This window comes from Penicillium odoratum (genome assembly GCF_028828045.1).
Source record: "Penicillium odoratum strain IBT 22623 chromosome Unknown utg000003l_segment0_segment0, whole genome shotgun sequence".
Taxonomy (NCBI): domain Eukaryota; kingdom Fungi; phylum Ascomycota; class Eurotiomycetes; order Eurotiales; family Aspergillaceae; genus Penicillium; species Penicillium odoratum.
Genome location: NW_026643145.1, coordinates 786827 through 799667, shown reverse-complemented (window position 1 = coordinate 799667; position 12841 = coordinate 786827). Strand labels below are relative to the sequence as shown.

At 46.9% G+C, this 12841-nt stretch overlaps 5 protein-coding genes across 5 annotated transcripts; 2 read left to right on the top strand and 3 right to left on the bottom strand.

Annotated features, from left to right (window-relative positions):
• Positions 1–328: 328 nt before the first annotated feature.
• On the bottom strand, positions 329–1341 carry N7520_003539 (60S ribosomal protein eL14; the record flags this gene model as incomplete). The annotated part of the gene is made up of 5 exons (XM_057137474.1): positions 329–382; positions 487–750; positions 914–1051; positions 1111–1203; positions 1324–1341. 5 exons carry the CDS (start codon positions 1339–1341, stop codon positions 329–331), a joined length of 567 nt encoding a protein of 188 aa, XP_056997939.1.
• An 874-nt stretch (positions 1342–2215) lies between these two features.
• On the bottom strand, positions 2216–3394 carry N7520_003538 (protein transporter YIF1; the record flags this gene model as incomplete). The annotated part of the gene is made up of 3 exons (XM_057137473.1): positions 2216–2413; positions 2476–3036; positions 3098–3394. 3 exons carry the CDS (start codon positions 3392–3394, stop codon positions 2216–2218), a joined length of 1056 nt encoding a protein of 351 aa, XP_056997938.1.
• A 278-nt stretch (positions 3395–3672) lies between these two features.
• Positions 3673–5730, top strand: N7520_003537 (signal recognition particle receptor subunit alpha; the record flags this gene model as incomplete). The annotated part of the gene is made up of 3 exons (XM_057137472.1): positions 3673–3897; positions 3956–4238; positions 4292–5730. The coding sequence occupies 3 exons, from the start codon at positions 3673–3675 to the stop codon at positions 5728–5730; spliced, it is 1947 nt and encodes a 648-aa protein (XP_056997937.1).
• Positions 5731–9312: 3582 nt separating this feature from the next.
• N7520_003536 (uncharacterized protein) lies at positions 9313–9693 on the bottom strand (the record flags this gene model as incomplete). The annotated part of the gene is made up of 2 exons (XM_057137471.1): positions 9313–9524; positions 9618–9693. 2 exons carry the CDS (start codon positions 9691–9693, stop codon positions 9313–9315), a joined length of 288 nt encoding a protein of 95 aa, XP_056997936.1.
• A 1000-nt stretch (positions 9694–10693) lies between these two features.
• N7520_003535 (Major facilitator superfamily domain general substrate transporter) lies at positions 10694–12388 on the top strand (the record flags this gene model as incomplete). The annotated part of the gene is made up of 1 exon (XM_057137470.1): positions 10694–12388. The coding sequence occupies one exon, from the start codon at positions 10694–10696 to the stop codon at positions 12386–12388; it is 1695 nt and encodes a 564-aa protein (XP_056997935.1).
• Between the last annotated feature and the right edge of the window lie 453 nt (positions 12389–12841).

The following is a 12841-nucleotide window of genomic DNA, read 5'->3' as shown; positions in this document are numbered from 1 at the left end:
TTTAAATCGATTTCAATCATATCAACTTTCAATTTTTACAATACAGATGAATACAGAATTTTTGGGTTCTACACAAATTTGCTTTCCTCGATTCTTTTTCAGGTCCAGGAAAGAAATCCTGATTCTATAGAAAAGAAAAAAAAGTAGCCAACGGGCCTAGAACACAAAACATTGACACCGGGGCCTTGCTGGGACTTCAAGGATTTTTGAATCATTTTTGCTGTAGATGATTAATGCATACAGCGATTTTGCTAGCAGTAGTGCCAGCTATGGAAACCCATCCCAGGACACCTCCTTCATCCTATGCACCAAAACCGTCGTAAAACATCTAAGCCTTAGTAGCGCGGACCTTAGCGAAGGACTTCTGGACCTCGTAGCGGGCCTGGTGAAACTGTTAGAACTCTGCTGGATTGGATGATAGATTGTGACCAGAAATGGTGGTATATGCGCCGAATTCTGCTGTCATCCATGGGAGATTCAACGTACCTGCTTGCGGAGACGCAGGACCTTGAAGCGCTCGAAGTCGGTCAGGTTCTTCCGTCGCTGGACACGGTCGGTCTTCTGGGCGAAGTTGCTCTTGGACCACTTGGCATCGATCTCGTTCTTGGCCCAGAGCTTCTTGACGGGGCCAGTACCGGCAGCACGGGGAAGCGCGGGAATGGTGAAGGGAGTCAAAGTGGCGTGGGCAAGGGCAAGAACGTGACGGGGCACGATCTTCTGCTCCTCGCTGGAGGGACCGTCAACCAGGACCTGTACACGAAAGACAGTCAATAACACAATTCATAGACAATTTGTCGCATATTCGCCTCCCCTGGAGTATCCTCTTCTTGGTCGTCTCCTGGCTTCTTCTCTTTGGCGGACTCTTTCGGGGGGAGTGATTTGGACGGCTGGCAATGCGGAATTTTCAACATACACGGCGGTGGTCGACAATCTCAACAATAGCGGCGAGCTTGCCAGCGAAGGGACCGCTGCGGATCAGGACAAGGCGGCCAACCTCGACCAGCTTCCACGAAGCGAGCTTGACATCGATATCGGCCATGGCGAAGGCTGTCTGTAAAATCACACGAATTCAGCGATTTGTTCTTTAGATGTGTATGCGGTCACACTCACGGTCGACGGGTTAGGATGAGTCGGAGGGTTGTTGTCGAAGAAAGTCGGATACTCAAAGTTGCCTTTGCGAATTTCGGATGTGCCCACACAATTCTCGCTTAGCGGGCCACTCGTGGCTGGTCTAGGGTTCACTTATGTCAGCAGGCCAGATCGTATCGGGCCTTCTATTTATCCGGCGCGTCGCTTTTATTGAGTTTTTTTTTTCTTCCTAACAACTAATTTGATCTTCATGATCTACTCCAACGAGCAAAATGGTGCTCTTCATCACGGAATATCAATCAACAATCTCAACAACTTTATTCGACTAACATCTCTGTTCCATACAGATTACATTAATGGTACGTTTGAGATCGGTCCCAACTTTGCCTTTGCACTACACTTCGAATGATGCGGTAATTTGCGATTGACCCGGTGTCTGTGGACCTCTCGCCGGAGGTTCTATACAGCACTGATGGATGATATTTAATTTCTTACATATTCTGACTCCTTGTTTCTCAAACCATTGTGATTCATGTTTGCTTTGTTGGTACATCCAGCTAACTTTGCTCGAAGATTCTCCAGATATTGCCACTCATCTTTCACCAATCTTTCGACTTGATCTCTTACTGGGTATGTTTCATGACCCTCTGCTACTTCAACATCATCCACCTCCCCCGGTTCAATGATTAAAAACTTTATCACGCCTAGATAGTAATTGAGCTTCGGCAATGATATTACCTTATCACCAAGATCTCTGAGAACCTTACACATGCCACATTTCTTGTTACATGAACTAGTTGGACTTGCCTCTGACTATTTATAGGACTTCTTTTTTCAACTCCACTTCCCTTAGTTTAGCTCATGCATTTCAATATAACACTATTCTATATGATCACTTTATCTTTCTACTCCGTACTTGTGTTCTAAACATCAGCACTGAATACCTCGCTGTGAACATGTAGATAGTTTTGATTACAATAAGTCGTGCTATATCGTGACTATTGAGGCCGTATAGTATGAATCCAAGACGCCGACTGCTGCTGATCAGCCTTTCATCCTGCCATACCAGCCAAACCTTCCCCTGTTTCCGTCTATACCTTAAATGAAACTCCCCGGTATTGACTGATCAAGAGCTTTCCTTCGATGCCAACGCCGATGGACCCTCGCGACTGAGAACCCACATGAAGATAAACTGAATGACATACGAGTAGACAAACAAGAACTGCGTGCGACGGTTACGCTGTCCCCGGGCCACAGTTTGCATGCCACTCTGCATAGTAGAGTCGGTCGAGTCGGGAAGCAAGACGTACTTCAACGAACGGAGCTATTCAAGGCGGGTTAGCACAAGTCAGCACTAGATAAGCGTGGCGGTGTATATCAACTCACCAAGAAGAATGCATTCGCCAAGAATGTGTATACAAAGACAGTCCAACCGACCCAGCCTCCAGTCCCTCGGCCGGGCATCAGGATCTCCGATGCAACCAACGTAGCAATGATACCGACGAACTTATATCCCGAGTACGCCACGAGATCCAGCAGCTGCGAGTCATTGTTGATGCTGAGGATGTACATGGCCATCTTCAAGCAAAGAATCTCGAAGATGATCACCGCAATGGCCGTTGTAGTGATCGAACCAAGCAGCTCCGGGTGGAAGTTGCCTCGAAATCCGGCCAACAATACTGACAAAAGAATGTATGTGACCACAGCCATGACGGGGATGTACATGTCGGGTGAGTTGAGGTCGTCTCGCGGAGGCAGAAACATGGACGAGTATTGTTGCTGCATGATCTGGCCATCTGGACCAGCAGAAACGGGCATGCGGGCTTGTTGGCGGGACCAAGGCTTGTGTCTCCAGGGGAATAGGACGAGGGCGAGCTTGTTCAGGACGTAGGAGTTGGAGACGTTGAAGTAGTGCTTCAGGGCTGGTATGGAAACATAGCGATTGAACTGTGAGTGAAGGGTTAGCAATTCATGATGGATATATTGTAAGTCTTAGATGGGGCCTTACATTATGTTCCATATACTCCTGTCCTGCCATCATCGCACTCTTGCCAACCTGGAAGCCCATCTGGGCTGTTGGGTCGGTCATGAACTGGCCAAAGCCGGGGCCACCGGCATAGTTTGCATTACCACCCTGAGCAGGTGAAGACTGGTAAGGGTTGCCTCCATAACCGGCATTAGGGGTCTGTTGAGAAGTAGGTGGGGGTGGTGAGCGCATCATGGGCACGGTCGACACATGTTGCGGGACAGGGTGGTGAAGAGGCGGCGACTGCGCGGGCGGTGGTGCGAAGGAGCCGCGATACATAATGTTCCTGGTGAGACAGGGGAGATTCAAAAAGAATGCACCAGGTGAGTCAAATGACTGCTTGCTGTGTCGAAGGGCGAAGTTCGGGGGGTGAGGAAGGTGGGTGTAAGTCGAGAGAAGTGTTTATACGTGGCTGAAGATCCCGTAGTGTCTCCGAGCTCTCGAACCATCGCTTTTGCCCGAGCCGCCACCACCAACTTCCTTCTCTTCCAACGTTTCTTTTCTCTCACTGATACCCCCATTTCGCTCTTGATTATTGCATTCGAGCCAGTCTCAAAATGCTCGAGGCTTTTGAAATTCTTACCACCTCCGGTGTTGTACTATGGTCCAAGTCCTACGCTCCTGTGGGGTCTCATGTCATTAACAGCCTGATCAACGACGTTTTTATCGAGGAGAAAGTCGCGCCCCAAAGCGTCTCAGCTACAGGAGTTTCTCCGATATTTAAGAAGGAAAAATATACGCTCAAATGGAAGCGGGTCAAGGAATTCAATTTGATCTTCGTGGTACGTCCCGCTCGTCGCATTGCCGATCATGTCGCAAAACTGACCATACTATCTACAGGCAGTCTACCAATCACTGCTTCACCTCGGATGGATTGACAAGCTCCTGGAAAACATCTCGACTATTTTCATCGACGTCTACAAGGATCAGCTCCAGGGCAACCGCTCCAGAATCACCACCTACCGATTCGAGCCCTACTTTGAACAGCAAGTGCGAGAGCTCGAGGATAATACTGGTGGTGCCTCAGAGGTCTACACTGTTGAGACTGGTGACAAGAAGGATCCGCTTGTCTCATCGGACAATGGAGGCCCGCCACCGCCGCCGATTCCTGGCCTTATGAAAGGTATGCGTGCAATGACCCATGCCTTTGAAGTTTACAAGCTGACAACCTTCCAGCGCAGCATCAAGCTGCGCTAGCCGGGACTACCTCTGACGAGGGTACGCCACCGGCAACTCCTGATACTTCTAGGTCTTCAACTCCCCTCGCCAGCCACATCCTCACCGGAAAAGCTGGTCCTGGCGGCCGAGGCTCTCGCCGATCGCGCAAAGCTGCGAATTCGAGCACCAACGCTTCGTCAGGCGATGAGGTTTCGCGCAAGGCAAAGCCTGTTAAGGGTTCTGCCAAGAAGATGCGTAAATGGGATGCCAGCGGGTTCGCTGACGAGGATGATGGTGAAATTTTGGATTACTCCGCTCCGGCTGGTGATGGGGAAGCTTCTGCTCCTGCTGTAGAGGCTGTCGCGCCGGAAGACTGGGGTCGCAAGACTGGCAAGGGTGAATTTGTCCTGAAAGACTTGGGCGACGAGGTTCACAACATTTTGGACAATGCCGATGCGGAAAAGAGCAAGGGAGCTGCGACTGGCTTCCTTGGTTCTGGCTTCAATGCCGTTGGTGGTCTGTTCCGTAACATTGTTGGTGGTAAGGTCCTTACGGAGAGCGACCTCCAGAAGCCACTCAAGGCGATGGAGGATCATCTCCTAAAGAAGAACGTGGCTCGTGAAGCTGCCGTGCGTCTCTGCGAGGGCGTGGAGCGTGAATTGGTCGGCAAGAAGACCGCAAACTTCCAAAGTGTCGATGCAGCATTGCGTATCGCCATGGAATCATCTCTGCGAAATATCCTGACGCCCACATCCTCCTTGGACCTATTGCGTGAGATCAATGCTGTGACCGCCCCAACCACCAAACAGCAGGCCCCTCGGCCCTACGTCATGTCTATCGTTGGTGTTAACGGTGTTGGAAAGTCCACCAATCTCAGCAAGATCTGCTTTTTTCTCTTGCAGAATAACTACCGCGTTCTCATTGCTGCCTGTGACACCTTCCGTTCAGGTGCAGTAGAGCAGCTTCGCGTTCACGCCCGCAACTTGAACGAGCTTAGCTCCCGAGAGAATGTCGGTCAAGTTGAGCTCTACGAGAAGGGCTACGGCAAGGATGCTGCCAACGTCGCCAAGGACGCCGTTGACTACGCTGCAAGCCAAAAGTTCGACGTGGTCCTGATTGATACCGCCGGCCGACGCCACAATGACCAGCGACTCATGTCTTCGCTGGAGAAATTCGCCAAGTTCGCTAATCCGGACAAGATTTTCATGGTTGGCGAGGCTTTGGTTGGAACGGACAGTGTCATGCAGGCTCGTAACTTTAATCAGGCCTTTGGAACAGGTCGGAACTTGGACGGTTTCATTATCAGCAAGTGTGACACTGTAGGCGATATGGTTGGTACCCTGGTCAGCATGGTTCATGCCACTGGTATTCCCATTGTCTTCTTGGGAGTGGGACAGCATTATGGTGATTTGCGTGGACTGAGTGTTCCTTGGGCTGTCAACCTGTTGATGAAGTGATTATAGGCAGACGACTCCTGTCCTTTTCGACATTATTTTTCGTTAATCAACTGCAATCCTATTTCAATGCGTCTATAAGCCTTGCTAAGTAGCGAGAAATAAACATTAAATCTTCCTCATCAGTCCTCACCTACTCGGACATTCAACCATTTCGCCATAGAGAGGATTGGCAACACGACCTAAGGAAACCTTTGGGAAACAGCAACTCTGTGTCTGTTGGATACAACAGATTGTTAGCTAAATAGCTGACTGGACGAGCAGAGCCTATCGGTCTTGTCTCAGGGCTGGACATTGATTTGGATATGACTGCATTCCAAAGACATGGTTCCTGCCAGTTGGCTTCTCATTTCGAGAGCCTTGGCTCAGGGTTAAGTAAATGCGTGTTTAAATTCGGTCTACATAGGTATGTTTCTAGTAGCAGAAAAGTATATTGTAAGTTTGGTTGTACCTATTCATCTACTGCTATACCATATGGTATGTAGCTACATTCATCCCAAGTTTAAATGCGTCGTACAAGACAGCAAATGGAGTACCCTAGAATACTGTAGACTTCGATTAGAAAAGAATATTGATCTGATTTAGTAAACTCATGCGTATAGTCTCTTTGGAGATTCACATTCGGAAAATTTTTTCGTTATGTATTACTTGAAATGACCATGCTGTCTCTCTGAATACCTGCGCTATCCTGGAATCTCCATTCCCGAGACTTCATTTAGCCATATTTTCATCCGATATCAACAAGGCCGGCTGGCCCAATGGCAAGGCGCTTGACTACGAATCAAGAGATTGCAGGTTCGACCCCTGCGTCGGTCAATTTTTTAGTGTTTTTGTATCCGGAATAGCGTTTCGATGGCCTGTAAACGTTGGGTGGTGGTTTCGGCTTCTAAGCATGAATCTAGACTAATGTTGGCTGAGGTCTCTATAATCTGTATCGTATCTATTACCTGGGAATAATTCATAACCTAAACTATCATAGTATTCAATCTGGCGCGACCGGACTCCTATTCTAAATTTTCACTCCACTTTGTGTGTTCTAGGGCAGTTTGGTAGGTGTGGATATAGATGTGGGTCTGCCGTTAAACTGCAGAAACCTTATGGAAAACCTCGATGCCAAGGCTGCATTATCTCCGTCTTTGCATATGGCTACATAATGGAAAAGGAACCTTTTGTATTATTGTAATAGAAGTTTTACCCGAACAGGGTTCGACCACTTAGAGGAATGGCATCTATAAGCAAATCATATTGTTAAGTATAACATCCTTTAGTAAATAGCCCTCACTATAGTAGCTTTTTCCCTATTCCTCTTCAATTTTCTTCTTCTCCGCTCATTCATTCTCTTCCTCGTCACCCATCACTAGCCTGATCGACGAATACAGAGATTCCAGCTTCCTTGTCTCGGCAATCTGATCATCAGCTCTTATCAGCTATATTTACTCAATTAGCATAGTGACAAAAGCTGCACTAGAAACTATATCAGCTTTGGCCTAGATGGGCCAGCACGTTCTGTATCACTAGTAACCGAAACCAGAAGATTATATGGATAGGATTCTGTACTAACACACCTACCAAGGAGTTTTCACATGTACGGTCATCCTCAGATAGATTTCTTATACATATTAAGGCCAAAGAGAAGACTGTGGATATTTGCTGGTTTCCATAAACAAGGATTAGATCCATTATTTAGAATGATCCTGTAACAGCGACAAGAATAAGCAGTTTCGCCTTGCGGCACCAACAATTCCGGATTTTTTTGGACTGCTTGTCGACAAAGACTGTGAGATTATTTGGCTATCGACTCCACACTGTGTCCCGCTCCACGACCTCTGAAGCACAACTCGTATATTTAATAGAATGGGGTGGGAATTCTCCAACGAATCTGACCTGGCGCTGGTATGGGGGAGGTTCTTTTTGAACCGGTCATGCGATTCTCCCTAACGATATATAAACTTTGGCATATATCACTTGTGGCTGGTCAGCAGATATCATCCAATAAAATACATATTCGAGTGGAAAACAGACAGATGGCTTTCTGATACGGTATGATCGCTAATTTGGGTGTTCGTCACACTGATGCAAGCGCCAGCGTATTCCATCACCCTCTGTATAGATAGAGTTCAATCTTCCATGCAAAAATCATATAATGGCCACAAACAAAAACACCAAAAAAAGTTGACCGACGCAGGGGTCGAACCTGCAATCTCTTGATTCGTAGTCAAGCGCCTTGCCATTGGGCCAGCCGGCCTTGTTGATACAAACAGTCCACTAGTGATTCGTAATCCAGAAAAATTCTTCGGGCCCCACATTGCCGTTTGCGGGATGCAGCCCTACTAAAGACGCTAATCCTAATTAGGCAGTTTATGCCACAAGGTGTGCCAGAATCCAGAGGTCAAGTGAATAGTAATTGAACATTGTAAATATGGTAGGTCACTGGCTGTGTTGACAATTGAGGCATTAGCTATAGATACCCTAACTTAAGGTCCTGGTTTACAGGCGTATTCGCTAGAGTATTGGTTTTTTCTATTCTAATGGCAGCTGATTAGAGCGCAAGTATATCTTTGGCGTTATTTCTTCTCATTTCTCTTGATATTTCCCCTGTAGTCTTAGTTCTCCTATTGAAAAGACTAAATTGCCTCGTCAAAATGACTTAAATTATCAGTTTGGTCATTGTGAGGTGATTTGCCAGCAATTGAAACCCTTCCCCCAGCTTTGCGAAAGGAGCTACTGCGATGATCACTATTGTCAAGCTTGAAACTCTAGGGGATACAGAAACGAAAGCAAAAGAGAAGGTAAATTAAGAGGTAAGAGAGCAAGCAAGGAACATGTCCTCGCCAGTTACCATCCTCCGCCTCTACATCACGCAATTGGTAATCAGGCAAGCCAGCTGCTTCAGTCTCGGTGGTCTATGGTATATTGAAGGACCAGAACTAATGAGCTTGAGAATTGTAATAATAAAAATAAAAAGTTTCAACATAGCCATCGACCAATCAATTGAAATCTGGCAATGGAATAAAAAGAAATCTCTCCCTCGGGGAATCGAACCCCGGTCTCCCGCGCGTATCAGTGTTAATGACAAGCGGAAATCATGACCCCTAGACCAAGGAAGATGTATTAGTCGAGTTACCACTCGACCACTTGGTACTGGTTAATACGAGTTTTCTCTTGTTTTGCTATATATACGTTTGCTTGGAAACTAAGAGAAGTTTCGCCATTTAACACACTCAATGTGAGTAAAATGGGTAGGGTCAGTCAAGGATCTTTTCGACCCTAAGCCTTTTAATATCATAATGGCTGAATTCATAGTTTTTGAGTAATGGCGTAGATGGTTTCCACCTTATCATGTGCATGTGGCATGTGAAAATATATATTTGTGATTCCCATCCACATATATTCCAGTCTATGGATGTTGAACTTTGGAAATCGCATATGCAAACGTTGAAGTCAACATCAAAAGATTCCAAGATTGAAGAACAGAAGCCTCAGAAATCCCTCCAAGAGCCTTTCAAGAAAGGTAGTCGAACGACGCAATACACTTAAATTCAATGCACCTTGAGGTCCACCACTCTATGAATGTCGTGAATATCCTCAGCAGCCAACCAAAGTATCCTGTTTAGTAGGCCTTGCTGGCCTTGTGTCTCTCGGCTCTTCCTGGTCATAATGGTCGTCGTCAAAGGTTGTATTCTGCTCATTCTGGTTGTCAAAATCCGTGCTGTTGCCACCCGTGGACTCGTATGTCATGTTACTCCCAGATGTTTGATCCTCCTGGGAGACCATGTTGGGTGATGAATTATGGTCATCTGCAATTAGATTATCAAAACATGAAGGAAAGAATACTCACCATGGTCAAAATAAGATCGAGATTGAGCTTCTTTGCTAAGTTTGAGACTCACCTTTATTCATGTCGTCATCTGTATTATACTGGTGGCCATCGACAACCTCTTCAGATTTCTGTTGCATCTCTGACATGTCTGCTAAGACACGATAGGCGATCAATAAGATTCTCGACCACAAAGAATTCAAAGAAACAAAGATGAGTAAGATTCGTGATAATTGTATTGTAGGAAACGATTTTGCTATATCGAGGCTTTAATCTCAATTCCAAGTATACAGCAATGACGTATTATCAAGGTTTTTGTGGGGTAAAGCGTCATTATATGATCATGCGACAGGGGAAAATCTTTTATGGGAGGCACCTGATTCTAAATATTATTAACATACTAGATCCATTCCCTGGAAGAGGCGACTGTTCCGGTTGCCGGCGCAGCCAATCAACGTAACGGAATTCATTGAACTGTATCACTGCCTTTCTTATCGCGTTCATACATTTGCCATACCAACGCTAATGTAGTTGAAATATAACATAAAGACATCCCAATTTGTAATATCTACTCACATTTCCCTCAGCCATGTTACAATTATCCCTCTTGGAAGGTCCATCGTTCGCTTTGGACATAAAGTCCAAACTTGCTAAGGTCTCCTCCACCTTCTCCGCCTTTATAGTTGGCTTTGTTTCAACATCACGAACCCAGGTTATAATATATACTTCAGATCCTGACAATTGCCAGGAAATCATCGCTTTCTCATATTGACTATAGTTGATCTCGGCGTATTGACTAGATCCGTACTAATGGTTTAAATCTGTTTGGCCAGACCATGATTACTCATCGAGCTCCGCATGCGCTTACATCATTAATTCCCTTCCCCAATTCGTTTGCCTTTGCTTCATCCTCATCCAGTAGCTCCTATTCAAGCGGTAGCTCGTCAATCCCGCCCCCTTGAGCTTGGATATACAACTGTGGAGTATTTATGCTCTTATACGTGTTATTTTGATCCTTAAGTTCTCCTTGCGAATATCTGCGAGTCCTGCACGAACCCGGCATTGCGGCTACGATCGGTGCACCAGCCTTCTCCAATCGAGGCTGCGAAACACTCCGACTAGCCTCAATACTCTCTTCTTGACTTCAAAATGTCAGCTCCCGATCGGCGCCTCTTAAACCGCCGCTCCTCTACCCAACACTACCAGACTTTTGATACCCCGCCGCCCAAGTCACGCGGCCGACCCAACTCCGGCCAGTCAGGATCATCGGAGGAAATAGCACACATTATCACTGATGCCCCTCGCCCACAAATTGTCCAGTCTCCATTGCCCAAGCGGCAGATGGCAGTACTGGCGATGATTGCCTTGGCCGAACAAACCGCACTGAACTCGATCAGTCCTTATCTTCCCGACATGGCCTCGACTTTCCCGGAAGTGGAGTCTAGCCAGGTGGGCGTTTACGTTGGAACAATTGCATCGGCGTTCGCGTTGGCTCAATTTGCTACAAACTACTTCTGGGGAGCGTTGTCCGACCGCATTGGTCGGAAGCCAGTCATTCTTCTTGGTACTTTGCTTACCGCACTGTGCTTCGTTGCCTTCGGATTCTGCAAGACTCTCGGTCAAGCTATCGCCGTCCAGGCACTGATGGGTCTTGTCAATGGCAACCAAGGCTTGGTTTCCACATGTCTGGGAGAGATCACCGACCGCAGCAACCAGTCACAAGCTTTCACCTGGCTTCCCGTTCTATATGGAATCGGAGGTATAACAGGCCCACTCTTGGGAGGATTGCTAGTTCTTGAAAACAACCCATTTACCGGAAAGAAAAACCCATACCCATACCTTGCTCCGAATCTGGTTTCCGCTGTTATCCTTCTTGTGGATTTTGGATTGGCGGCTTTCTTCATGGAGGAAAGTTTGGAAGATGCAGGGAGTTTACCAAAGCTGACCAAGAAGGTTCGCAACCTTTTTGCCTGGCTCTGGCAGTTCACTGGGCTCTCGCGTCACCCGACCTACCTCCGTCTTCCTACACCCACAACTCACCATTCAGTCGAGAATGAGGACCACGATAGTGATTTGGATTCAGCTTCGGAAGTGTCGAGCCGCCTTGAGCACCACGAGGAGTTGACATGGGACGAAATTTTCAATCGCGACACTCTTCTACTACTTTTGACATACTTGATTTTTGCTCTGTGCAACGTCTCATTTAATTCGCTGTTCCCAATATTCGCGCAAGCTCAACCACCAGCTGGACGTAAGCTCACACCTTCTGAGATTGGCCTTTCTCAGGGATTTGCCGGTATCGTGACAATAATTTTCCAGATTTGCGTCTTTAATCGCCTTCGCGACAAAATGGGTAATCGGTGGTCCTACCGCGCAGGCCTTTTCGGCTTTGTGCTCTCTTTCCTCCTGATGCCCTTCATCGGTTACAAGAGCGAAACTGGCAAAGGACTTACTCGCCAATCCGCACTGATGGCCATGGAGTTATGTTTCGTGCTTCTGGTCAAGACTGTCGCCTCTGTTGGTGGTCTGACCAGTGCTCTGTTGCTAATCACCAATTCTGCGCCGAACCACGCTGTCCTGGGTGCCCTCAATGGTCTTGCGCAGGCTCTTTCCGCTGGCGGACGTGCTCTGGGTCCCTTTCTATCCGGAGGACTCTTCACCCTGACATCGAAGATCCAGCCGAAGGGCGAAGCCGTGGCCTTTGGGGTTTTCGGAGCTGTCTCTTTCGTCGGATTCGTCATGAGTTTCGGCATTCGTGGCCGTGCTCTTGAAGCAGAAGGCTGGGCGAGTGATAGTGACGACGCGGCCTACAAGTCCGACGACGACGAGCCGAACATCACATAACCATATGGCATGTGCAGCGCAGCGCAGAACGACGTCATGACAATCTCTTTCTTGGCCTTTCTTTTTTTGTCTTTTTTTCCCTAACCTTATCCCGTAAATACACTATAAATACACTAATCAACTCCGTCGAGGGGTTGATAAGCATACTCGGCCAGCCTGGTCGGGGTGGCGTTTGTTTTGTTTTTCTTGGTGACCAACTTTGGCACACATCAGTGAGCAATTTTCTTCCTGGGCGGCTGCTTGTCTTACATTTGTTCATTTACATTTATATATCTTACATCTTTATCAATAAAAAGTTTCTAATCTAAAAAGTTTTCAATATATTTGTTCAAAGTAGTATCTTGGTAATATGGAACTTGTACTGGTCTACTTATGCTTTCACTTTCCGATTGATCAAAAGGTCATTCGTTAGTTTAGAAATGAGCCTCTCGAATGTAGATCTTTTTTTCTTCC